The sequence below is a fragment of the Phacochoerus africanus genome, chromosome 1, assembly GCF_016906955.1.
Source record: "Phacochoerus africanus isolate WHEZ1 chromosome 1, ROS_Pafr_v1, whole genome shotgun sequence".
NCBI lineage: Eukaryota > Metazoa > Chordata > Mammalia > Artiodactyla > Suidae > Phacochoerus > Phacochoerus africanus.
This window is the reverse complement of record NC_062544.1, coordinates 288869602-288897267: the sequence shown is the minus strand read 5'-3', so window position 1 is coordinate 288897267 and position 27666 is coordinate 288869602. Positions and strand designations below refer to the sequence as shown.

At 49.7% G+C, this 27666-nt stretch overlaps 1 protein-coding gene across 1 annotated transcript; it reads right to left on the bottom strand.

Annotated features, from left to right (window-relative positions):
- Positions 1-1667: 1667 nt before the first annotated feature.
- PRMT2 (protein arginine methyltransferase 2) lies at positions 1668-27666 on the bottom strand. Its single transcript, XM_047798760.1, has 11 exons — positions 27491-27666; positions 26027-26123; positions 20053-20166; positions 19069-19251; positions 14644-14805; positions 13595-13759; positions 6660-6835; positions 5506-5635; positions 4616-4752; positions 2887-3058; positions 1668-2218 (listed from the first exon to the last, which is right to left on the bottom strand). The coding sequence occupies exons 1-11, from the start codon at positions 27649-27651 to the stop codon at positions 2186-2188; spliced, it is 1530 nt and encodes a 509-aa protein (XP_047654716.1). The 5' UTR covers positions 27652-27666; the 3' UTR covers positions 1668-2185.

Here is a 27666-nt window from a genome sequence, read left to right as displayed (position 1 = left end):
AAATTAATGATCTACGCTTTTACCTCACATGGGGAAATAAATCTTAACCCCTCCCTATATCAACGTTGCTCTAGCGAAAGGAATAAAATATAGCTATAAAATAGAATATTAGAGAGTATCTTTATGATTCTGGAAGGCAAAGATTTCTTAAGCAGGAGAGAAAAAGCAGTGAAAGAAAAATAACATCGGAGTTCCGTGGCCTGGCGGGTTAAGGATCTAGCATTGTCGCGCGGTGGCCTGGGTACCTGCTGTAGCTCAGGTTCCATCCCTGGCCTGGGAACTTCTACATGCCACAGGCGCAGCCAATAAACAAACAAATAAATGCTGCAGTTTTTAAAAAATAAAAAAATATTTAGAAAAACAATGTTAAATTGGACAATATAAAACTTAAGAACTTCTGTTTATCAAAATAGAGAGTGAACAATAAGCCGCAAGGCAAAAAAGATCTTCACAAAATAAATGTATGACAAAGGAATCCTAGCCCGATTTTATCAAGAACCTATGCAAAATTAATTAGAAACAAACAACGCTGAAAGTAAGATGGGCAGAGAACTTGAACAAGCTTTTCAAAAGCAGGGCATCCGGATGAGCAGGGATAGAGGAAGCCGCATCACCATCAGGGAACTGCATCCTCAGACCCTACACCCACCAGGAAACAGACAAGAGCCAGTGTCAATCCGAGGAGCTTTGCGTATTTCATGTGCTGCTGTAGTGATGCAGGTTCTTTGACGTTGAACAACTGTCTTTCTTAGGAAAGCGGAACACCTAGGTGTGTACTGGGCAGAAGCGTGTACACACACACGTGCACCAAACACAGAAATGTTGACCTTCACACCAGCCGTAACAGCTCAATGTGGAAGGCGACCTAACAGCGGAATAAGACACCTCAACGGCGCGGGCATGTGGCAGTAGACACACAGCAGCGAGGCAGTGGGCCACACTGCATGCAGCCCACAGGCGAGTCTCAACACGGGAACTGGAGAGGACAGACACGGAACACTGTCCTGGACCATGTGGCCAGGGCCGCGGGCTCTCAGAGGTGGAGGTGCCCACCTAATCGCGATGCCCACCTGCTCCGTGCCTGGCCCACCTGCTGCCCTGCTCACACCTCCTCACCTCCTCGCTGGGCCCTCACACGCCGCAGGGGCGGGAGCCTGGTGGGGCCCCTTTTATAATGAAGGCACTGGTCCCCTTGTGGGCCCCACCCTCCCACCGCATCACCTCCAAAGGCCCGCCTCCCAGCTCGACAACTTTGGGGTTCGTTTTCAGCACATGAATTTGGGGAGGACACAAACGTTGGGTCCACAGCGTGTTCACAACATTCCACTCATACGACTTCCAGAACCAGGCTAGTGTCCTCCAGTTTCGGAAGCTGGGCCTCCTCCCTGGGGGGGCCACCAGGGCGCTGGTTACACGGGCGTCCACTGTGCAGAACTTCATTCTTTGTACACTCATGACCGTGCAGTATGGGGGGTGAAAACTGTATTTCCATAAGAAGTTAGCCAAAAACCAAAACCACACACACCAAATAACGCAGATGCACACCCACTGGCATGAAAGTTTCTCCATAATATTCAATGGGAAAGGTTACAGGGCAACGGACACAGTATGATCCATGCTTTTGAAAAATAATGTATATATATCGAAAGCAAGATACACCCCCAACGTTCATTTATTAAAAAATATTTATTGAGCATATACTATCTGCCAACACATAATTTACCTGGAAGACGTCGCTACCCCTGGATGACCCCATGCAGCCCCATCACATGCATCGCGCCTGCGGCTCCCAGGCTCTGCCTGACCCCACGTCTGGCGAGCTGAGTGATGGGCCGAGGGCAGGAAGGACACACGAATACAGGACGCATGACAGCCACCTTCACAGGAGCACAGGGTTGACGTGTGTGTCCTACAAGCTTAGAACTAGACCTGGCTTAGGGACACCATGCCACCAACTACCCACCAGGGACACCTGGAGACCCAGCCCCGTTCTAAGGACAGGAGGACAGTGACAATGGCAGGGGTAGTTCTGCAGGGCCCAGTGCGCGGCACCGAGCCCCCACCCCATCCAGGTGAACTTGGGTCCAAGGCTTTCACAGGACACGCGTGCCCATCCAGGTGCAACTCCAGCGAGTCACGTCCATCCCTCCAAGACATGACGCTGTGTCCCAAGCAGCTTTGCTGGTCATCTCCAGATGGGAAAGACTTTTTCCCCAACCTGAAAAAGACAAAGAAAACACACCAATCAGGTAAGAGACCACTGCAGTTTGATTAACATGCAGTATTTCCTAATAATACTTTAATGACAAGAGTCTGGCATTCAGGTGCAAACTTTTAATGACAGACATTTAAACTTTTAGCATACAATTAGCAGAAAGCAAAGCACAGAAGAGGCGCTACAAAAGAAGAAACCACTTTATTTTCTTCTCTCTCCTACATTAACCCTGAAGACGAGGATTTTCAGGGGCCTCTGGGAGGCCTGAGCCGGGAGGGGCCGCCCGGCCACATACTTAAGCCCTCAAACCGCCGCCACAGCCAGAACCGACTGAACCCAGGGCCACATGGCCCACGAGGCACCACAGCCCTTGGGAGGCTCCGACATCCTGGCCCGCGGCCCCTCTGCTCCCGGGGGTCTCCTGGACACACGACCGACAGGTGGCCCTGGGCCTGTCTGGTCTCTACTCTCACTGACTGGCCGCAGCCCAGAGCAAACGTCCCACCTCCCTGCCTCCTCCTCCCGTCCTGTAATAAATAAGAAAATGACGCAGACAAGGTCTGGCCACGGGGTCTGGCAGGGTGGGAACAGGTGTCTGCCACTGTCATCACCAGAGACCGCCACCTCCGGGACCAGCACACAGCACATGGCTCCACCGCTCAGTATCTCACCTTCTGTGACGCAGGGTCTTGTCTCGAAGTGACAGACCAGCTCAGGGTGACGGACATGTGCCGTCTCCACACTGGGTTTCTCTGCAGCACGACCGTGCCGGTGACCACATCTCCCGCCTGGACAGGGACGGGCTCGTCCATCATAAACAGCACCTGCTTCCAGTGGGTGGTGCTGCAAGACAGAGGCACGATGTCACCCTAGCCTGCCCCCTGGGAGCCCATCAGGACAGATGCATCCCTGCCCTGAGATCAGACAGCTTCATGGGACACTGGGCGCGGGTGCCCAGACAGTGGGTCCCTGGGGCACCTCTTCCCAGGCCCCTCTTGGGGCAACACAGCCTCCAAAGCTGGCGTAACAGTGCCCCCCAAAAGCCCCCTCTCTAAGCTGCTGATGCCCACAGCCCTAGCTTCTATGGTTAGAGAGAGACATACACTAATAAAATCGTGTCCAAAAAGAGTTGTTATTTCTGGAGTTCCCGTCGTGGCGCAGTGGTTAACGAATCCGACTAGGAACCATGAGGTTGCGGGTTCGGTCCCTGCCCTTGCTCAGTGGGTTAACGATCCGGCGTTGTCGTGAGCTGTGGTGTAGGTTGCAGACGCGGCTCGGATCCCGCGTTGCTGTGGCTCTGGCGTAGGCTGGTGGCTACAGCTCCGATTCGACCCCTAGCCTGGGAACCTCCATATGCCGTGGGAGCGGCCCAAAGAAATAGCAAAAAGACAAAAAAAAAAAAAGAGCTGTTATTTCTGTGAAAGTTTGGTTGTGAGCAAGAAAACTGCAGCATCTGCAGGGAGCAGCTCCCCACCCCGCCCCGCCCCCATCCTGTAAGTTCTGTGGATCTGATGCCTGAGGCTGGTGTGGCCCCAGGTCACACCCAGAAGCAAGGTTCTGGCTGCCTCTCCCGCCTCATGTGACATCTCCCTGACTCTGAGCAACACCCTCAGCCAGGGCGGGGGTCTCCCTCCAGGTCCACACTCCACCCAGTCCCCACTGCCGGCAGGCGCCTCAGTGGGAAATGCCAGGCACATACAGCTTAGAGTGGTTCCCAAAGTGCCTCCCTGCAGGGATGCACGCACCTGCAAACCTGCTCTGCCCTGGAAGGAGGCCTGGCCGAGACCCCCTCCCTGCCCCCCAAAGGCCGCTCGGTCAGTCAGCTCCTCCTCCTGCTCAACTTCCACAAAGGATGCTGGGGATGCACAGCCCAAGGCCAAGGGGCGTCTGCGACCCTCCCTGGGCCACACGGCGCAGTGGAGCATCGGGGCAGTTCCCGGAAGGGGCAGGGGAAGCCCCCAAATGAAGGCCGCGCCCGTCCGGCACCACAGCGGACAACGTGAGCACCCCAGGAGCGAGTGTGCAGCCGTGAGATATCACGGCACCAAAACTGCGTCTCAGGAAACATCTGCCTTCCCCAAAGCCGGAGCATAAGCCCCTGGGACCCTGCTGACGGCTCCACTGCTTCTGTGTTAGATGGCGAAGCAGGCTTTAGGGCCTCGGAGGGCGGGTGGAGCCGGACCCCCCCTCCCCAGCCCCGTCCCAGGAAGCAGATCCAGGGCGCAGGGCGGGGCCCGGGCCGGGGACGCGCCTCCACGCAGCCCTGCCCCAGCGCCCCGCACCCGCCACGCCGCCCAGGGCTCAGCCAGGTCTGGAGGGACTTGGGGGTCACCTTCCCAGGTCACTGAGCTATAACTTGGTGACTCCACCAGGCCCTCTGCGCCTGGAGGACACACTCACGGGTGTAGCGGTCCCGTGCTCAGCACCAGCTGCGGCTCGTCCTCTTCCAGGTTCTGAAACTGGACACTGAACCAGGCCGTGAATCCGTGCAGGGTGCCTGCCTTCTTGATGTCAAAGCACAGATCGCCCTTCATGGTCTGCGTTCAAGCAAATGCATGAGAAGGGGGTGCGCCCCGGGACCCCACAGCGGAGCACTCCCCCAGGTCGGCCTCGGTGGGTGTGACGCAGTCCGCGACTTGCTAGTTTAGCTGAACGCACTAAAACCCGTATTTCCCCAGGGAAAAAAGCAAACTAAAAAACTTGCCTCCGATGGTCGAAAGGGTTTTGAGCAATTTGGGTCTCATTTGCCTAATTTTCGGTCCCCAAACGCAAGCGGAATACTCTGTCTTCTCAACTCCTTACACAAATAGAAAGCTCCAGGCTGAGTCTCTACGACCCCCAGACTACCTAAAGCCTAGAAAGTTCCGTCTGCACGTGTTCGGCCCATCTAAGTTCCAGAAAGAGGCCTCCTCTATCTCAGAGCAGCCTTTAAATGGGGCCGTCCTGAATCCACAGGCGCCACCTTGTGGCAACAGGAGGTAAGTGAAAGAATTTTTAAGAATCTTGCCGTCAATGGGAGCTAAAAAAACTTAGAAAAAAATTTTAATTCAAATTCCATGATGAAACATATAATTTATTTGAATGTTAAGATTCAAAGAACATTAAACATAAATCTAAAAATAACTGAAGATGTTAAGGACCTTAACTACAAAGAAAATAACGTAAAAATACAAGAAGCAAAATCAGAATAGAATATTAAAAAAAGACTGGGAAAATCAATAGCAAAAGTTGAACTCATTTACTTGAAGAGCGATTACTTGACAAAGGAAGGAAGGGCCATCTCTTCTCACCTCGAGATCCGCAATCTGCACTGTTCTCATGTCCAGCTGCAATATGGTGCACGGCTCAGAAAGACAGTCTTCTGGTTTCAAAATGTGGTTGTATTTGGGCTTCGAGAAAAACTCCTTAATTGCTAAAGATCTGGGGGAAAAGGCAACGTAACTGTTCAAGGTCACTGACCCACATCTCAGGCTACGCTGCCCGCGTCCTGTGCAGCAGGAACCCCGACTCACCGTCTGTGACCCTGGGGGTGAGAGGCAGGGCCGAGGAGGCCCACCTGCCCCAGGAAAACCGGCAGCCTCCAGTCTCCAGACATGCAAACTCCACTCAGGGCCTCCTGTCCGTTCTGTTCCTGTCTTTCCTTGTCACTTTATCAAGATGCCAACACTGGGCAGCATGAGAACCCCCCCCCCCGCCCCGCTCTTTGCAAAACCTTCCCCGCCCTTCCTACACATCTGTCTACAGAACCATTCTGTCAGAGGCCTCGCCCCTCCAGTCCCTCTGGGATTTGGGATGAGAATGCAATGATTCAATACATTAACTAGGGAAGATTCCACACCTCTATGTTCTTTGAGGTTTTTTAAATAAAAAATAAAATAGCCCAGAGGCAGCCATCTTGCTACCAACTCCCCACCTGGGCATCTGGCAGGCGTCCAGACTCATGCAACAGAAGTTTCTTGCCATTTCTGGTAACAGGGGGCCCCTCCCTGATTCCCAGGGCCCTGGCAGGGGGAGGACCCTGCAAATGCCGCCATCCTTCTCAGAAGAGGCGCTTGAGAAATGTGCTCTTGTGAGGAAATAATTTTGTTAAAACCTGAAGCCCCACAAGTATGTGCATATGTTGAAAGCCAGGAAATCAACTATTTTGGAGCATTGTGGTTTTTTGCAAAATGCCAGGAATGACTTCACTAACACTTTTCTGACCCTTATTAAAAATGCATGGCTCTTAGTGGGAACGTCTATTGTTTTCACGGCCTACACGTCTGTTTTTCCCACCATAGTTGGGGTCTTATAAATGCGGCCTCTCAGCTGCCACCACATCTGCTATCAGTTCAAAGACCCATAAGGCCACGTGCGCGGTTCTTAGTCCTGTAAGCGCCGGAGGTGAGGTTCCGGACCAAACAGGCCCCGTGCGCGGAGACCCGCCGTCCCCCGCCGGACTCACTTGAGGGCGCTGAGGTCGAACTCGTAGGCGTTGTCCCAGAAGAGGACCTTGCTGCGGTAGTCCCTGTCGGCGCTGCAGGGCACCAGGTGCAGCGCGGCCGTCGTCGGCCAGATGACCCCGCCGTCCTTCAGCCACGCGTCGCGGGCGTAGAGGATGGACTCGATCATGAACTCGAACTGGGGAGGGAAACACACCGAGACGTGGTGCCCGAGGCCGCGTCCGCGCGGCCCCGAGCGGCTTTCGGACGCTCCAGGGCGGCCGGGCAGAAGGAGTTGTCACCAAAGAGGCTCTGCGCTGGGATTTTGCGCACAGGAGGGTTCTGTGAGCGGTCTGGGCACGTCCGAGGCAGGAGAGGCTGCGCCGTCCTGTTCATCACTGAGGCGTATTCGGTGCCTTTTCCGCTTAGGCTCCTCCCGACCCCCAGTGGGGTTGCCGGAGGCGGCCCGTCGCAGGTCAGGGAGATCCGCACAGAGAATCAGGGCTTGCTGGAGCAGAAACCTCCCCTGGATCCAGGGTCGGGGGGCAACAGGAGCGTAGCGGACCGGGTGCTGGGCAAGCCCGTGAGTCAGCAACTCGAGAAGGGCTCCGTCAGAGGGAGCCCCCAGTAAACAGCAGAGAAGAGACCCCTTGTGATTCTGGAAAGGTTCAAAAGGAACCATTTGAAAGACACCAGAGTATTCTGTTCTAAACAGGGTCTGCCCGCAAGAGAAACTAGGTAACCAGAGCCTACCAGCTGGGAAAGAGAAATAGCCAACTTGAGCCCCCTGCAGCTGTGCTGTCCCCCCCAAAGGGGGAAAGAAATGAGATGCACTTGTAAGTTCACAGTCTGGAGGCACAGGCTCGCCAACACCGAGCCCCCTGGAGGACCACAGAGCACGCCTCTCCCCACGCACGCCACCGTGTCACGAAAGGCCTGTTTACACAGCTCCTTATCGACACAGCATGCCCGGATGCCAGGAAAAAGACTACAAGACATACTAAAAGGCAAATGACCCACTTTAAGCGACACACCAAGCCTCAGACACAGGCTCAGACACGGCAGGAGTGTTGGAATCATCCGACTGGGAATTTAATGACTATGCTTAATATGCTTCGGGCTCTAACGGATAAAGTGGACAGCACGCAAGAAGAGATGGGCAATGTGAGCAGAGATGAAAATTCTTAGAAAAAAAAAGCAAAAATAACTGCTCAAGATCAAAAACAATGCAACAGAAATGAAAGATGCCTTTGATGGGCTTATTAGGAGACAGGAAACAACTGAGCCTCAGGCCTCTGAGCTTGAGGAAATGACAAGGGGAGCCCCCAAAGCTGAACAGCAGAGAGAACACGGCCAAGAAACTGGAACAAAACACCGTAGGACAACTGCGGAAGCTGTAACAGACAGAACGGCGGTGCCAGGAGAAGAATGAGAACCGGGAACAGAAGAACTGTTCCAGAGCACAATGATGGAGAATCTCCCCAAATTAATCTCTACCACCAACCACACAGCCAGGACTGTGGGCACACCAAGCAAGACAAAAGAAAAAAGTACAACTGGGCGTGTCATTTTCAAACCACAGAAACTCAAAAGTTAAAGTCCTGGAAGAAGCTGCCGGGGAAAAACACCTTGCCGGCACGGCTATTTTAGACATCCTGCTGCCGCACACCTCCCAGGGACATAACTTTCGTGTGCACTGAAAACACATTTTCACGTGACTCCCTTTACTGCAATACTGGCTTTATTGTGGTGCTCGGGAACTGAACTCGCAGTATCTCTGAGGTCTGCTTGTACCTCAGAAACACATATCTACATAAAGAAAGGAAAGCCCTGACTGCCGGTCACCGTGTCGGTGCTTCGCCACCGCGGAGCAGCGTGGCCACGGACAGGATTTTTACCAGTTGTATTTACAGTGCTGTCTCACCGGGCCATTGGAATTCAGAGCCTTCTTTGCTTATGACAGTGCCATTTGCAACAAGGAAACAGGTCGGTGTGAGCCAGAGAAAGTGTGACCTCCCTGCCCGGGAAAAGGCAGTGCTGGCATTGGCCCTATTTCCTGAGCCGGTGACATCACGGATGACCATTTCAAAAAGCTCAAGGCACACGGCTTCAGCCAAGAAGATGCCTGGGATATAGCTGCAATTTCAGCTTTTCATGCCATGTCCAACCACCTTGCTGATTTTGTCGATCTTGTTCCCAACAAAGAATTCTATGTGATGGGCAGAACCAGTCATGTCAAAGACACGGGGAGGGAACCTGCTTCTCCCAAAGTATAAAACCTGAGCGGAAAGGCCAGTGGCTACATTTCCAGCACCTTGCACTATTATGATTATTTGCTGCTGGCACATTGCTTTGTAAGACATCAGTCAGGACGTAATTTTTCAAATCGTTTCGTCAGTGGATGGGGAAGACAGTTAATAAACGTGTAGCCTGCCTTCTTGATGAGATAGAGCCTAAGGAACACGTGACACCTGGGCCTGGGGGAACCTCTGCCAATGTTTTAGTTTTGTTGTGATCTGAAAGGAGCACTGGGGCAAAGGACGTCAAAGGATGCTTTAGGCAGTTCTGATGAACTGTTATCTGTGGATTCCAGCAACGGAACTTGAACATCTTTGAGCTTTTACAAGTAGTTTTATTTTAAAAATGCTGTAAATCAACTGTAATTTAAAATTTTTAAATAAAAAATTAAAACAGTTATATGAAATTACATAGAAATTGGTCTATACAGGCAGTAGTTTGAAATCAACTCCTTGTTAGCGTGATGGGTTTTAAAGGCCCTCAAAGGCCGTGGGAAACAGCAATGGGCACGAAGTTGTTCTATCTTTAGTGCCACCTCCATTAACCTCCAGCAGGTTCTGCTTTTTCGCCGAGAGGCTGTAAAATCAGGATCATCTCAAGAGAATATTAGTCCTTATGTGGTTTAGTCTTATTTTAGGTTTTAGTAAACATTGTTTGGAACAAGAGAGGACTCATATTTTAAGGAGCAAAAAAAGGGAGTTCCTGTTGTGGCTCAGTGGTTAACGAATCCAACTAGGAACCATGAGGTTGGGGGTTCGATCCCTGGCCTCGCTCCGTGGGTTAAGGATCCGGTGTTACTGTGAGCTGTGGTGTAGGTCGCATACGCGGCTCAGATCCTGCTGTGGCTTTGGCTGTGGTGTAGGCTGGCAGCTACAGCTTCAATTAGACCCCTAGCCTGGGAGCCTCCATATGCCTTGGGAGCGGCCCTAGAAAAGGTAAAAAGACCAAAAAAAAAAAAACCAACACCAAACCCTGACTTACTAAATGGCCTGCTCATCGTGTTGTAACCCCACTGCCTGAAGCTTGCGGCTACCTTAACTTTTCAAGAATCATTTTCATTCTCTAACTGACAGAGGTATATGCAAACCTACAAAATGTTTTTGTTCCATTTGGCTTCTTAAGAGTCTCTAAATCGCCAGTAAACAGTTTGGGGGCTATAGTGAGTTAATTTCGAATTGTCTCAACTGTGAAATGTGATTATCTTGATACAGAAAAAGAAAAAAAGAAAAAGCCCTGAAAAGAAGTAAATGAAGATGAAATTAAAACTTTTATTTTTCCTACTCTTAGTTACTCTAATAACTTGCTCAAAGTAAGAGCAACACGGCACGTGGCCACGTGTGATTGTGTGTGACATCCACGCTTACGCACAGTAAGACGGATGAAAATGGTGATGCAAGGGGCAAGAGGGGGAAATCACAGTTACTTTGTCATCATAAAGTACCCGTACTGCCCAGGAAGCGCCACAGTGCCAGGTGAGAACAGACCTGAAACAGCTATAAATATGTATTAGAAACTGTAGGGCCACCATCTTAAAAAAGCAATGAAGAACAAGTATAGCCGATATACTAAGAAAGGAAAGAAAATGGAGTCATTTTATCAAATGGTCAATTAACACCTCAAAAGGCAGAACACCTAAATATATGCAGACAATATCAAGAGAGTTGAAGGGAGAAATAGACAGCAATATAAAAACTGCCAGGGGCTCCAACACCCCATTTCCAACCATTTTCAACAGAAAATCCTAACAAAATCATAAGGTAACACTGGACTTAAACTACATTAGACCTGAAAGACCGACAGACGTACAGACAACACCCAGGCAGCAGCGGCAGAGAACACGTTTCTCAAGCACGCGGAACATCCTCCAGAATAGATCATACATTAGGCCACAAACCATCTTGATAAATTTAAGAGGACTGGCGTTCCCGTCGTGGCGCAGTGGTTAACGAATCCGACTAGGAACCATGAGGTTGCGGGTTCGGTCCCTGCCCTTGCTCAGTGGGTTGGGGACCTGGTGTTGCCGTGAGCTGTGGTGTAGGTCGCAGACGCGGCTTGGATCCCGCGTTGCTGTGGCTCTGGCATAGGCCGGTGGCTACAGCTCCGATTCGACCCCTAGCCTGGGAACCTCCATATGCCGCGGGAGCGGCCCAAGAAATAGCAACAACAACAACAAAAATTAAGAACAGGGAGTTCCCACTGTGGCTTAACAGCAATGAACCCGACTAGCATCCATGAAGACGTGGGTTCAATCCCTGGCCTTGCTCGGTGGGTTAAGGATCCGGCGTTGCCACGAGCTGTGGTGTAGGTTGCCATGAGCTGTGGTGTAGATGCGGCTTGGATCCTGTATTGCTGTGGCTGTGGTGTAGGCCGGCAGCTGTAGCTCCGATTCGACCCCTAGCCTGGGAACCTCCATATGCCATGGGTGTGGCCCTAAAAAGACACATGAATAAATAAATAAATCAAATTTTAAAATTAAAAAAGCTGAACTCTTAGAAGCAGTAGAGGTGGCCAGGGGCTAGCGCAGGGGGCCAGGGACACGGCAAAGGCTGCAAAGGGGCACAGCCGTTCAGGCAGGAGGTCTACTGTGCCACGTGCGACCACGGTCAATAACGGCGTAACAGAAATTTGCTAAGAAAATAGAACTTAGGTGTTCTCACTTTAAAGAAAAAAGGTCAAATGTGAAGTCATAGGCACACCAACCAACTCAAGGGCCAATTCAGTGACAATGTATACAGATAGCAAATCATCACTTTGCACACTTACGTATCTTATAGTTTTGCCAACTATACCGCAATAAAAGTGAAAATAGATGTGAAAGAAATGAGCTTCAAGAGGAACTTAAAAACTGAGAGTTTCTTAAATTTGGAAATGATCTACGAAGTGAAAACTCCACCAATTTATGAAAATATGTATCTTAAGTTTACATTTAGCAACGTGTATTCACGTCAGGCTCTGCACCAACGTATGTCTGAGCACTGAGTTAATTTACTCTTAATTCATGCTGAGTAATTCCCTACCTGTAGTTGCTTCACACACACACACACAGAGAAACAAAAAAAGCTGACCCGCCAGCCCATCCTTCTGTCCCCCTGGCCCTTTCCTCAGTGGCCCTGCTCAGCCAGCCTGTCCCTAGGGGCCTCTCCTGCGTCCCCAAGGCCCCTCCCCCAAGCGTCCCTGTGCTGTCCTCCTCCTGCCCTGCGGGCCTTGCCCCAGCCTGCAGTTTGGGGCCCCCACTCCAGGACCTCCACTCCACTGCTTCCAAGTCACCTGACTCACACAGAGTCCAGCGACACAGAGCATCTGAGTGCAGTCTCCCCGCTGGACACATGTGGTCCCGCACCTGCCCCTGGCACTGGGCTCTGGGGACATAGGGTAAGGACACTGAACCCGAGCTACTGCCCCCTCCTCCTCTCCGCTCCCTCCCCCTCCTCCCCGTCCCCACATGCTCCCTAGACCCTCCCCTCCCCACAATGGGCAAGTGGACAGTCTCTGCTGTGTCCCCACTGCCCCCCGGCGCTCAGCAACATCAGCTGGATGTGCACTGGTGCTCCGGGGCCAAAGGTCAATGCCCACCTTACAGGCCCTTTTTTCCTATGTGTCCTCTTAGGAAGCCATAGATGCTATTAACAGCCAAATTATATGCTGGATGTTGATCCTATTGACACTCGATCTCCAAACAAAGGGCTAAAAGCTCAGTGTCATTTGCTGTCATTTTCCTCAGTCTCCGCAATCGCTAAGAAGCTGTAACATCCTCATTATTCATATAAGCTACTCACCTGCTCTTTAAACGGATTTCTTGCTGGAAGCACTGGTGGTGGTCCCCTCGCCTTCACCCAGATGTCATTTTTCTGGCTTTTACAGACTAAACTGCAGACTGAGATGTTTCACTGTACCATCTTAGGCCCCAAGATGCTGAGCCAGAAAGGGGGCTGGGCCGAGGGTTCAAAGAGAGGTGGACCTGCAGGCCCTACTCCACCCACCCCACCCTCGCCTTGGAGCACAGAAACTGCATGCAGGGCGGGTGGGCAGAGACAGAAAACTCTCCACTCCCAGCCAAGAGAGACGGGGGAGAATGGCAGAGAGCCTGGGCCTCTGGCTGGGTCACAGATGCTCAAACTAGGGAGCTGCAAGAGGGCGGGAGGCCAGGCTGGGACGAGAAACGAAGACTCTGGGGCATTAAGAAAACAGCCTCACACACAGAGCACTGGATATTCATTCGCAGGCTCCCAAGAGAACAGAGTTTATGTAAATCACCCGCCATAACGTCACATTAACTTTGACTTAGCGTTCTCATAAAAGCACTTTTTTTCCAATCAGTTAAAAATTTAAGACACTGAACCAATGTTCACACAGGAATCCATTATATATCGTGGGAGGAAAAAAGTCCAACTTAATCATGACTCATGAAGATGCCAGACCCCAAACCAGCCGCCCCGCAGTCCCCACTGCCCCCGACATCCGCACTCGCCCCACTGCTCCGCTGCCCCCGACATCCGCACTCGCCCCGCTGCTCCGCTGCCCCCGACATCCGCACTCGCCCGGCTGCTCCGCTGCCCCCGACCATCCGCACTCGCCCGGCTGCTCCACTGCCCCCGACCATCCGCACTCGCCCGGCTGCTCCGCTGCCCCCGACATCCGCACTCGCCCCACTGCTCCTTACCAGCAGGCAGGTCCCCATCCACTCAGACACCAGCACGTCCACCTTCTCCGGCAGCACCACGTCCTCCACCTTCTGCTGGAACACGGTGATGATGTCGGCAAAGCCATTCTGCACGACCAGCTGCCCCGTGTGCTGGGCCATCTCACTGGCCTCCACCGCGTACACCTGCAGGACAGAAGCCCCGTCGGTGCATGGCCCAGCCCGCACCGCGGCCGCCGTCTACCTTCCCCAAGCCTGGGTCACCTCGGCTGAGTCAGTTCCCGCCTCAGGGAGAACGACGGCGACAGAGGAAAGCAGCGGGCCGCCCTGTGCTGCCCCCACCAGACAGAGCCCTGGGCAGGAGCTGCCTCCAATTCTAACTCCACCTTCGGCCTAAAACGCAGACCTGGGGCTGCAGGTGGACAGAAGCCTCTGCATGCCTATGGGCCGCCTCCTCCAGGGGCCCCCTGGGTAAAGCCCAGGGGCCTGGCTCCCATACACACAGCAACACAATCCCTAACCAACACAGGAGAGTCTTGGCGCTCGACTGAGAAGCTGGACCTTTAGACTACATGCAGCCAATTACAAATCCAGGTTCTCAGAAGGTCCTGAATTCCAGCAGGATATGGATTCAGGTGGTCACTGCACTTCATCCACCGGTGTCAGGGGCCATCCAGAGGCTGCCCCTCTGCACGGCCCAGACGGACTTGTCCCAAAGGCCACTGGAGGCCCAGCACGAGCCACAGAGAGTGGTCCGCCCTGTCCCCGCCAGCTGGTCACTGCCTGGACAGCGTCTACAGAAGCGACCCAGCCCAGACACACGGATGCACGTGTTTCCCAACATAAGTGAAATAAACCGTCCACAGAAACACCCCACCAGATGCAGCTACTGGGGTGTTCTCTCTTCCGTCCGACTCCACCCTGAGCTGTCTGGTGACTCACATCCCAGCCTCTGGCGGGCTCAGCCTGAAAGGACATGCCGCCCCTTTCCCCGAGTGGTACCGGCACACGGCCGACGCTTCGCCGAGACCCAGCCCAGAGCCGCCAAAGGGCCGCGGCCCGGCACTCACGGCTCTGGGCTGAGCGTAGTGTGCACAGAAGAGGCTGATGATCCCGGTCCCACAGCCAACATCCAGAATCACTTTGTCTCGCAGGGAGTCTTTATTCTGCAGGATAACGCTGTGGTACTTCGTCGTTCGAGGCTGGTCTGCCAGCATCTCCAAGTGGAGTTTCTAGGGGTTAAGACACAGGAAGGAAGGGCAACTGCCTGTAGTTGGAGCCATGCTGAGCTCTGGCTTGAGATGGAGGGTCAGAGCCGGACCTAAGCCCTCGACCCACCACCCCGCACCTAAAAACATGAGCAACAAAGAGTTTAAAAAGTCAAAGGGTCACAATACGCCAAAAGAGACAAATAAGAGCAGACAGTGAAGGGACGAACTCAGGAGGTGCACCTCCCCGAGCCAGGTGAGCAGAGAAGCAGAGGCGGTACGGATGTCACGATCCGTTCCCACCCGGAAAGGCAGTTACTGCCACATTCCCGACCAGACACCACCAGGCCAAGACCCACCGAGAGAGTAGATGAGCCTGGGAGAGGCTAGCGGCATCACACAGGCCGACCCATGACCCTCTCAGGCAGAGCCCAGGAGGCCTCACACATAAGCCCCTCCTTGTTTGCTGGAGGGAGGCGGCAACCCCGCCAGGCCCCCGGGCTGAGCGTGGGGACGCCAGCTGTGTCAGGGGAGAAACACCAAAATCTAAGGACTCGCCCCATGGATATCGGGCCAACCTGGGCAGGCAGAGAGAGCTCCTCCAGCATTTCCTGAAACCACTGAGGGCGGCCAGGGCCTCACTGCCAGCAAGGCTGTGCCCACAGCACCCAGCCCCTCACCCCGATCCACAGAAGACCCAGCCACAGAGAGCACCACATGGAGAGAGACGGGCGCCAGGCCCCCCAGACGGTGTCAGCACCAAGAGGAGGTCTGCACGGGCCTCACAGAGAGGGACAGAGGGAGGCCACGGGAGTGGACCAAGTCGAGACCCAGCTATCCCGCCTGCAGGGTCCGCCCTGACAGGGGTCAGAACCAGGATGCGCAGGCGCCGGGGAAGAGGCCAGAGTGGCTGCAGGCGCTTCAGAGCAAAGAGTGTTCCACGGTCACAGTGACACAGGATTCATTTCAGAACAAGGACATAATTCTAAATGTGTTTGCACCTAAGAACAGAGCTTCAAAATACACAAAGCAAAAAGCAATAGACAAACTCACAATTAAAGTAAGAGACTCCAACACCATTCTCTCAGTAACTGACATAGGCAGAACATCAGAAAAGCCATAGAAGAGAACAAGCCTATCAGCCAATTTAATCCGACTGACATTAACAGAACACTCCACCCAACAATTTATAATAATACACACAGTATCTAGGAACAGATTTGACTAGAAAAGCACCTAACTTTGAATGACCAACACCTTAAAACCCTGAGACACAACACAAGACTTCGGAGATGAGAAGAGTCTGTGTGTTATCACAAAGACGTCACTTCCCCGTAATAATGCGCACTTCCCATGCGACATATCAAAATGCCACCCGAGTGGGGGGAGCACAACAAAATGATAATAAAATTAGTTTCAAAAAAAACAGACAAGTGAAAATGCTAAAAAACAACAGAAGAACTACTGGACACTGATTGCACCAAGAATCAGCTCTATTTCAATTTCTTCATGAATCTTCTGTGACTTTGCTTGACCTCAGCTATTAGCTTGATTGAAAATCAAACTGATAATTTCAATGTTTATCTGACACTAGTTTTTAAATTAAAGGCTTAGTAAAAATTTTAATTAAAAAAAAAAATAGAACTTCTAGAGGCCTAGCTGGTCCAGTTGCTAAAAGGCTACAATAATGAAAAGTACCTGGAGCTGGAGAACTAAGCAGATCAGTGAAACAGAACAGAGATGCCCAAAACAGACCCTAGAAATGTGTCGTATGATAAATGTGCGTTTCACATTTCACAGGAAAGGAAGATTATCCAAAAGCGGGACAGCTGGATAATGTGGGGAAATCAAGTTGAAATGCTACCTCTTCTTTACAGAAAGTAAATTCTAGATTGATTTAAATATTTCATTGCTGGGGTTCCCATCATGCCTCAGTGGAAGCAAATCTGACTAGCATCCATGAGGATGCAGGTTCCATCCCTGACCTCGTTCAGTGGGTTAAGGATCTGGTGTGGCCGTGAGCTATGGCGTACGTCGCAGATGCACCTCAGATCTGACATTGCTGTGGCTGTGGTGTAGGCTGGCAGCTACAGCTCCGACTTGACCCCCAGCCTGGGAACCTCCATATGCTGAGAGTGCAGCCCTAAAAAGCAAAAAAAAAAAAAAAAAAAGACACACACACACAAACACACAAAAATAAATATTTCATTGCTAAAATTTTGATGACAAAAGTTCTGAAAGAAAGCATGGATATTTATAATCTCAGAGTGAAGAAGGTCTTGAAAACAGAACAAAAACCCAGAAGCTCCAAAGAAAAGGCAGACACATTAGACCATATAAAGATAACGTGCACCACAGGGGGAAAAGAGCAGCAAATGGTAAGTGTGATACATCTAATAAATACAAGGAAAATGGCCTAACATATAAATTGACAGAAATCAGAAGAAAAATGGGCAAATTATATGAAAGTTTACCAGAAAAAATAAGAAATGCAAAGGGCCAATAAGATATGAAAAAGATCAATCTCACTTTAAAAAAAAGGAAATCAAAATCTAATACATATTTCATCTTTAAGATTGGCGATCTTTCTTCTCTGTGACACTTTGCGATGCTGAAGAACACATTTCCCCGCTGTTGGAAGGTGGACAATCAGCACATCTCTGGGGCGCAGCCTGGCAGGACCCACCCACCCAATTACAAAAATGCGCACGCGCACAGGCAAACGCACGCCGCACCCACGCACACACACACACGTCCTCTGAATCTACCCGGCGGGAGCGCTAGCAAAGGGTTAAGCAGGACTTCTGCAGGAGGACATCCACTGCGGCGCCGCTTGTCAGGACAAAAAGCCACTGAACAAGCAAATACAGTCCTTTTTAAAATCGACACAATACACCTTCAAAATAATACACCACATGAGTGAGAGCAAGGCGGAACTATTCTTTTTCTATAAATTTAAAAGGATAAAACGGGCGTAGCTTAGATTTGGAAGAAGCATCAACACAGCTACTGAAAGAAATCTCAGGAGCCAAGCGAGGAGACGGGCCTTGGAGTCTCCCTGTGTCTTTTCAAGCAGATGGAAACTCCGAAGCATGTTAACGCATAGTAGTTTTTCATTTTCTTTAACCTTTTTAATTGTGAAATACGACACATCTACAAAAAAGTACACGAAAAAGTACCTACAGAGTTTCCCTAACACAGTTACACGGCAAACACGCTGCACCACGCCCGGAGCCTGCCAGCCCCAGACCTGCCCACCCCGCCTGGCCTGTGCCACCGCCCGAGTTTCAGGGCAGCCAGCACTGCTCTTGGGAGCTCACCACTTACACACACTCTCATGAACAAGGCCTCGCCTCACCTGGCAGTTTTATGTAATGGAGTCAAACGTAAGGTGTTCTTTGACGACTTCTACTCAACACTGCATTTGCCACATTCGTCATGCAAATATCTGTTTTATCTATTTTAGAATATAAACTGAGTTGTCTGGACCACAAGAATTTGGGTCTTGATTCATACTGAAAAAACAAATAAGCTAGTTATTTACAGATATTATTGTTGATTTACATAACTTTTCTGTATTTTTAAGTAAAATTTATTACTTTTTTCTAAAAACCGAGAAAAGGTCCTAGTTCCATTGCTCAGACAGTATCTCTAACTAGGGCCCAGCACAGTCCAGCCCAGAACCTGCTTCTGTATGGCCTACAAGCTAACAATGGCTTTTACATTTTTTAATGTTTTCAATCAAAGAAGAATATAGTACATGAAAACCACATATGAAATTCCAATTCCCAGCATCTCAAAGTTTTATTGGAACACAGCTCCTCTCACTGATGCTTTTTTTTTTTTTTTTTACTGCTGCTTGGGCATTTGGATCGCAGAGCTGAACAGCTAAGCGAAGAAAACGTTGGGAGCTCTAAAGGAACAGAAGCCCAGAAAATATTTTTAAAGTTAGATCCTAAAATCCAAAAATAACACGAAAAACAGTCATCGAATTATAAGAAAAGTGAGCCAAAGAAGGCGATCTTAAAACTAGAGAGAGCCCAACTCCACTGGGACAGTTTTGGGGGCGGTGGTGCAGGAGGTGGTGGAGCAAGAGTCTGGGGGCAGGGGGCGGGAGTGTGGGCCGGGCCAGGGTGGGGTAGGCTGGGGTGGGGGGGAAGGTGGCAGGGCAGGGGGGGCGGGCTGGAAGAGGGGGTTGGGGGGATGGCGGCGGGGCGGGGGATGGCGGTGGCGGCGGGGGGGTGGGGGACGGCGCGGAGGGGCAGGGGGATGCCAGGGGAGTAGTACCAGCGTTCCATAGCTGCCGAAGTACTCCTCATCCTGCCAGGAGTCCTCCGGGTCCCAGTCCTCCAGGTGCTTCCCCAGGTGGTTGGCTGGGATGTACCCGCAGCAGCCGGCGCGCTCGCCCCACCACCAGTCCGCAGTAGTTTGTCTCAGAATGAGAATTTTTTCTCCTCTCAAAAAGCTGAGCTATAAAAAGAGAAATGAAAATTAAAGAAAAACTGCAGTTGGTGTTTCAGGTATGGCTCAGTGATAAATTCCCCATCACCAGGGCCCAAATCACAGCAATTTCAAAAAGGAGTCAATGTGTAATTACATCAACTGACAATTTATGAAAATGATACCAGGAAAGAGATTTTGTGGAATATCTACATGAAACAAAAGCACACCCTAATTGATGTTTTCTAAAAGAAAGATTAAACATTTTTAAGCAGCTTAAATTTTTTAGAACAGAATTTTTTTTCTGACTGCACCTGCAGCATATGGAAGTTCCCAGGCCAGGGTTCAAACCAGCGCCTCCAGAGCAACCTGAGCAGTTGCAGCTGGATTCTTGAGCAGCTGCAGCTGGATTCTTAACCAACTGCACCACAGGAGGAACTCCTTCGAAGAGAATTTCTAACAGCCCTGTAACTTAGCAAGGTAGCTGATACAGTTACTAGAGGCTTAGCTAAGAAATTCCTGCTACAAAGTAAAGAGAGCTACAAACATATTTTTATTTTACACCCAACTTTTCATTAACTGGCATAGGTTCTAAATAAAGGTTTCCAAGCAGAAACTGAGGCAGGGGCTTCTCCCTGTTCCTGAGCCAGGGATCCTGCACATCAGCCCTGGGATCTGAATCTGGGAGGCTGGGAGCGTCAGGCACCGACCTCCTGGGCTCTGAAGATCCTGAGTACTTCTTTATTTAAACCTGCTATAACTTCTGCAAATCGTGTATCTAATTCTGTCCCTGAAATGCTGAATCCATAAAGCATAAGCCCACGTGGTTACCTGCGTCTCGTCGGTGGCAGAATAGTCTGCGATGGCCACGAACTCCTCGGGGTGCACACCCCCCTGGAGGTGCTCCTCCTCACCGTGGGCGTGGGCGGCGGGGTCCTCTCCCTCCTGTTCAGGGGCAAGGCGGAAGGGGCAGTGACTGCAGGGACCCTCTCCCCCCTCTCCCTCCCCGTCAAGCCACCTCTCTCTCTCTTTTGGCTGCAGGTAACTGGCATGGTTTCAAACCAAGATTCATGTGGCCACGTTTTCATCGTGGCTGAGGGGTCACCTTCAGCAGCAGAATCGAGGGACTGCCCCCCCCCCCCGTCACCCTGCCTTTACGTCTCTGGCACGAAACGATGTACGTCCTCAAGGAGAGTATCAGAGAAAGACACGAGAAAGGCACTTGGCGTGTCTATTTAGTGAGGGACCCGGGTCACCAGCTGTGCTTCTGAAAGTGATGACCGGCCCAGGAGAACCAGACCTGTCTCCGGACAGCAGCCCTGGGGCCCGTCAGAGCTGAGGGCAGAGCCGGGCGCTGGGACAGCACTGCTGCTGGGGACCCGGAGCAGGCACCCTAGGGGCTGCGTGACTCCACCTGACATCAGGATGGCTGGGGACACCCCGGGGGTGGCACATTTAAACAAACTGTCCTAAACATAAACACCATTCCTGTTCATTTCAGAAAATATGTGAAAGTGGAGTTCCCGTTGTGGCGCAGCGGAAACAAATCCAACTAGGAACCATGAGGTTCGATCCCTGGCCTCGGTCAGTGGGTTAAGGATCCCGCGTGGCTGTGGCTGTGGTGTAGGCGGGTGGCTACAGCTCCGATTAGACCCCTGGCCTGGGAACCTCCATATGCCATGGGTGAGGCCCTAAAAAGACAAAAAAAAAAAAAAGAAAGAAAAGAAAAGAAAATACGAGAAAGCACAAGAGTCCACAGAGGAAAATGAAAAGTAACTGTAGCCCTGCTCATCGGTCAGAGATGACGCTGCAACAGATTAACACCTATAGCGCCTCAGGCTGCTTCTTCGCCGCACAGGGAACCTCCTTTTGTGGTGTTTACTGGTCCACACTGTTCTGCCTTATGACATATTTTCCATTTATTAAATTCTGAACATTTTTCCCAAACGATTAAATAGACTTCTACACACATTTTCAGTAACTCACAGTATTCAATTCTATGAATTATTGTACCTTATCAAATCTTGTAGTTGGGGATAAACTGTTTTCAGTTTTTACTACTATAAACTATGTTGAGATGAAATGTAATAGGAATCGGCCTATCCCTGACAATTTTCCAAGGATAACTTCCTGAGTGAAATTGAGGGATCTGGGTCCATGGCTTTTGCTATCACCATCCGGCGTCTCCCTGGGGGGGAGGGGGCAGCCCCCACCCCCCCCCCCGACTCCTGCCCACGAGGAAGACACCTGGATCCACAATGGAGGCTCATCTGCAGCCTCCACCAATCTGATGGGGAGGGGTCAGCTCTTCGTTACTTCCATTTGCCTTTCTTTGGCGATTCGTGAGGTCAATCATGCTTTTAAGCATATGCTGGTCACTTTTTTATTTTAGTCACTGCCTGTTTTGTATCCTTGGCACTTTTTCCTATCACAGTAACACGACAGACTTCAGCGCGCCCTCATCCCTGCTCCACCCGCATCGTCACCAGCTCACCGCCCTCCCTGACTCTCAGGGTCACCTGGTGAAGTGTCAAGAGCATGGAGAGGCACAGGGGTCCCCACACCTCTCCATGCTGGTGTGTGTGTGTCTCCCTCACAACACACACACACTCCGTTTACTTTTTCTTCTGAAACAGTTTTTTGTAAAAGATATCACAGACACTTTTTTTTTATTTGCTTTTTTCACTCACACAATATCTAGTGAAAACCTCCCCAGCTGCAGAACCCTGACTTGAAATGGCCCGTGGCCATACAGCACAGCGGGAATGCTGCCTGATTCTTCATCCTCTCCGACAGACTTTCCCCTTCGCGTCCAGTTTCTTACCCCCATAAACGTGTGTCCGCTTTATTCTTACGTCATGGCATAAGGATATTTATCCCTATGGGACACTGACAGGGCTGGAACCAGAACCAGTTTTCATTCAAATGTGCATCAGGTTCTTTCCATAGACGGCGCAGCACCTCACACTTCATCGGCAGTGCCAGCGTGACCATCTTAATTCCCACCAGGGTGATGGGCGAAGGCTCCAGAAAAGGTAAGTACGTGGGGAAACACTATGACTCGTACTTGATTAAAAAGACTTTTGACTGAAAAGTACAGAGAAACAATAATGATGTATTGTGGCGTTTATAACACATACAGAAGTAAAACATGTTCAACAATAGCACAAAAAAGGGTGGTAAACGGAACTAATTTTGATGATTCTTACATTGTGAAGTGGTCAAGAAAAAAAGACTGAAATAGGTTAAGGATGCGCATCACATTTCCTTGGGTAACCACTCGAATAAAACAAAAAGGTACGACCAAAAGCAGTAGAGGAGGTAACACGAAATTGTGGAGAGTATTTTATTATCTGAAAGAAGGCAAGACTGGAGAAAGGCACGAAGAAGAAGTGTGACCAACAGAAAGCAAACAGCAAGATTTTAGATTCATTACGTCAAATGTTAACAGACTGAATACTCTAATTAAAGGGCAAAAATTATCTGACAGGAACGTAACAGACACAACTATAGGCTCTTTACAAGAGAAACACTTTAAATATAAGGACTTAGACTGGCTGAAAATACAGGTATAATGTGTCTGTGTACCAGGCAAACTCTAAGAAAGCTGGCGCAGCTCTATTAACGCAAGACAAAGCAGGGGCAAGGCAAGAGGTATTAAGAGATAAAAAAAAGAGACTTAATAAAAAGAAGAGGGTCAAGTAATATAGACAACCAAAAAACTACTCTAAACTTATGCACCAAACATCAGAGATTCAAAATGTATGAAGCAAAAAGTGACATCTCCAAAAGGAAATAAGCAAAAAAAACAAAAACAAAAACAGACAAACCTACAATCACAGTGAGATTTTAAAGCTCTTCTCTCAGTAATCAAAAGAACAAATGGACGAAACATCAAACCAGATATAGAGATCTGAGCAATACTAACAGCCCATGTAACCATAACAACTTTGAACACTACACCCAACGACTGCAGAACACTTAGTCTCTGCAAGTGCATGTGGAACACCCATCACATAGCTCTCATGCCGAGACAATAAAGCAGGCTTGAATGAATTTCCAAAGACAGACATGTATTTTCTAACCAAACATAATCAAACAAAAGTTAACAAAAATATAGGAGTTCCCGTCGTGGCGCAGTGGTTAAGGAATCCGACTAGGAACCATGAGGTTGCGGGTTCGGTCCCTGCCCTTGCTCAGTGGGTTAACGATCTGGCGTTGCCGTGAGCTGTGGTGTAGGTTGCAGACTCGGCTCGGATCCCGCATTGCTGTGGCTCTGGCGTAGGCTGGCAGCTACAGCTCCGATTCGACCCCTAGCCTGGGAACCTCCATATACTGCGGGAGCGGCTCAAGAAATAGCAACAACAACAACAACAACAACAAAAAGACAAAAGACAAAAAAAAAAGTTAACAAAAATATAAAATTTCAAAATGTTTAGAAATTAAGCAACACACTTCTGAATAGTCCAGAACATTTCTAATTTGCATTGTGATATATGAGAAAGTATTTTAACTGAAAAATAACGAAAATACAGTGTATTTAAATGTGTGAGATGCAGCTAAAGCAGTGATTAGAGGAAAAGTTAGAAATTATAAAGACATAGATTAGAAAAGAAAGGTTTAAAATCAGTGATCCAAGCTTCCATCTCAAAATGCTATGAAAAGAGAAAACTAAACCCGATTAGCATAGAATAAAGGAAATTAAAGCAGAAATCGAGGAAACAGAAAACAGATGAACAAAGAGGAAGTTAACAAAGGTTTTTCTGAAAATGTAAAATTGCTAAAATCCTAAAAAGACGAAACACAAATTGTGACTGTCCCGTATCTCTTCTGTAATGGAGAATGAATGCTACTACCAGGATGAACACAAATATTACTGAAATATTTTCCTGACTCATAAGAGGTCAGGAAAACTAAAATAACAAGATACCATTTTAACCCACAGAATGACCAAAATTTCAAAGTCCGATGCTCTCAAGTGTTAGCAAGCACTCTGGACTCCTGGCAGACCTGTGAACAGTAAAGCCAGCTGGCAGAACAACTCGTCATGTAATAAAACTGAAAATACAGTCTTTTCCACCTTGCAATGCCCATCCTGGAGCACATGTGCACAAAGAGACACACTGAAGGATGTTCACTGCAGCTCTGTTTGAAGTAGAGAAAAACTGGAAATAATGTAAGCATCTGACAAAAAGGAAGGGAGGTAAAATGAAGCAAACATCTAATGTGTAACAGTGAGACTAACCAGACCTACACACCCATCTGGAACACCCCACAGGAACCACGTTTCAGAAGTAAACCAGCTCTGCACACACATTAAGAACAAATCTCTTAAAACTAACACTGGTGGAAAAGGCAGGCTGCAGAGTACAGAAGTAAATATGACAAACTTGTTACCAAGTTTCCACTTCTATGTAAAATGTATTGGATGTTTGCAATATTACACTGTAAACATTCCAATATTTTTTTAATTTCTCAAAAGACATGCATGAAATTAAAACATTTAATAATTAATTTTAAGAAACAGATGAATGAGATGACCCAACTATAAATAAAATTTCTATATATAAAAACCCAAATGGGAGTTCCCATCGTGGGAACGAATCCGACCAGGAACCATGAGATGGCAGGTTCAATCCCTGGCCTCGATCAGTTAAGGATCCAGCATTGCTGTGAGCTATGGTGTAGGTCACAGACGTGGCTTAGATCTGGCGTTGCTGTGGCTCTGGCATAGGCCAGCAGCTACAGCTCCAATTAGACCCCTAGCCTGGGAACCTCCATATGCTGTGGGTGCAGTCCTAAAAAAGACAAAAGACAGGGGGGAAAAAAAGAAAACCCTAATGAATTTAGAACAAGTAGAATGAAAAGGGAAGAAATGTTAAAATTGATACCACAAACATGAAAATGTTTCTTTAAAACGTTATTTATTGGGAGTTCTCATCGCGGCAAAGCAGAAACCAATCTGACTAGGAACCATGAGGTGGCGGGTTCGATCCCTGGCCTTGCTCAGTGGGTTAAGGATCTGGAGTTGCTGTGCCTGTGGAATAGGCCAGCAGCTATAGCTCCAATCAGACCCCTAGCCTGGGAACCTCTATATGCTGTGGGTGTGGCCCTAAAAAGACAAAAAAAATTATTTATTAGAGTATTCTGGTTTTTAATTTTACATAATCAACATTCCTTGAAATTTAAGGTGATTTTGAATGAAATTATATATGTGTCCCAGGTGGAAAAGTAGTATATATACATAAGTCTTTTCTAATGTGTCCATCCTGTCTTTAACATGTTATGTCTGGAATGTTTTTAAACAACTGAAGAAAAAAAAAATGTGGGGAGTTCCCTTCATGGATCAGTGGTTAACAAACCCAACTAGGATCCATGAGGATAAGGGTTCAATCCCTGGCCTCGATCAGTGGGTTTAAGATCTGGCATTGCCATGAACTGTGGTGTAGGTTGCAGATGCAGCTTGGATCCAGCGTTGCTGTGTAGGCCTGCAGCTATAGCTCTGGTTCAACCCCTAACCTAGGAACTTCCATATGCCACAGTTGCAGCCCTAAAAAAAAAAAAAAAAAAAATGCATTCTTCACAACCTCAAATACTAAAATGGAATCCCAGGATGCCCAATGCCCAATTCAGAATGTCATCTGTGACTCTTATAAACAGTGCATTTCCTCCACTTATGCATCCACTAATTAGTGGCCACCTTCCAAGGTTCAAGGAAAGCGTCATTACTCTGGGCTAAGCTCCACTCTCTGTAGTGGTCCCAGGGTTTTAAACACAAGTTCTCACATAGCAGAACTGAGATTACCTGCAACTCACTGCTGGAGCAGTCACCTGGTGTTGCCATAGTTCCTTTGAGATCTGCACATAGTTGCCGCTTTAGTGTTTCATTTTCCCCTCCATTCCTATTTTAAAAAGAGAGAGAGACTGAAAATACTTGTCACGCTGCATAATAATTCAGTACACAAAACTTCTACGGTCCATGAAAAAGGTCCTCTACAAATGAAATAAATGTAAAGAATGAACAGAAGTGAAATTTACAAACACAATTATTTATAAAACCAGTTGAAAGCATTTAAAATTTATGAACTCCAAACAGTGTATATTCTCAACACTAGCCTGCAAGGTGTTAATTGTACTCATTGGCCGAAGCTTGTTAGTTTCTGTTTCATCACTGGCTTGATTTAAAACAATAACCTGATGTCAAGTCTTTCCTTGGAACGCTGACAGCTTTAACTCCAATTAAAATTTCCTACCTGGGGCTTTAAAGTGCTTCCACTAAGCCTAACCAAGGTCTGCGTCCCCCACAGCCCTTTATTCTCATTCCCAATCTTATTTTTCCAATGACATTATAACCCAGACTATGCTTAGATGGATGTGTTTTCAATCATACAACAATTCAGTAAAATGTGTGCTTCACTTCAATCAAAACCTTATACTTCTTTTTTGTGATGTCTTTGAATAAAAATACCAATATACTGCATTTCAATTGGAAAACAATGCACTGGGGCGGGGCGGGGTGGGCGTGTTGAGGACCAGACGGGGCAGGAGGCCGTCTGGGCTGGAGTTGGGATCAGGGGTCAGGATGAGGCAGGACAGGGCCAGGGTGGTGGGCCGGGATGGGTAGTCGGAGCCTGGGGCCAACCTGAAGTGGGGGCCGATGAAGAAGGCAGGCCAGGATTGGACAGAGCCAGGATGGGGCGGGGCCTGAGGCCAGTTTGAGGCGAGGACCTGGGACAGTAACAGGCAGGGTCAGGGTGGGGCGGGGCCAGGATGATGGGGCGGGGCCCAGATGGGGCGGGGGGGCGGTCGGTTGAGGGGCGGGGCAAGAAAGGGGTGGGGGAGAGGGTCAAGGATCCAGAGGGCCAACCGGGAGGAAGAGGAAAGAGAAATAGAGGACAGGAGGATTAAGGGACAGGCGGGGGCACGAGGCAGGTACGGAGAAAAAAGAATGTGATGTGCGATCTGAGCGGGTGAGCGGCCCGGGTGTCAAGGTCAGAGGGTAAGTGGGCGTGACGCTGGGGCGTGGCTAGCGGCTGGGGGCGGGGTGATGGGGGCGTGGTCGGTGGGCGTGGCCCGGATGGGGCGTGGCCCGTGCGCTGAGCTAGCGGGCAGCAGCCGGCACAGAAGCAGGAAGGCGCGCAGAGGTGTCGAAAAGGGGCGGCGGTCTCAGCGCGCCCGCTGACGCACACGCCGGAGGAAGACCCCCCTCATCTGACCTGTCTTCCTTCACGCGCGGTGCAGTCTCCCGAGCTGCCCAGGAGAAACCTACCTCAGCTGTGTCTCTCCGCTGAGGTCTGCGTCCACACTACCGGCACGGAGGGCAGCCAGCTCCCACCAAGAGCAACAGCCACCGCCTTCGGCCTGCGCAGGCGCATTGTGCGCAGGCTGTCCGCGTAGAAGGCCCCGCCCTAGAGCCGGCTCCACACGCATGCGCCAGCGTACATG

Bases quoted from the DNA above. Each gene is read 5' to 3' on its own strand.
- PRMT2 (XM_047798760.1), bottom strand. From the start codon at position 27,651: ATGCGTGTGGAGCCGGCTCTAGGGCGGGGCCTTCTACGCGGACAGCCT. The intron at 20,167-26,026 runs GTAATCTCAGTT...GCCCCTGAACAG, and splicing joins GCTCCAGCAGTGAGTTGCAG to GAGGGAGAGGACCCCGCCGC. The intron at 6,836-13,594 runs GTAAGGAGCAGT...TTCCCTCCCCAG, and splicing joins GGATGGGGACCTGCCTGCTG to TTCGAGTTCATGATCGAGTC.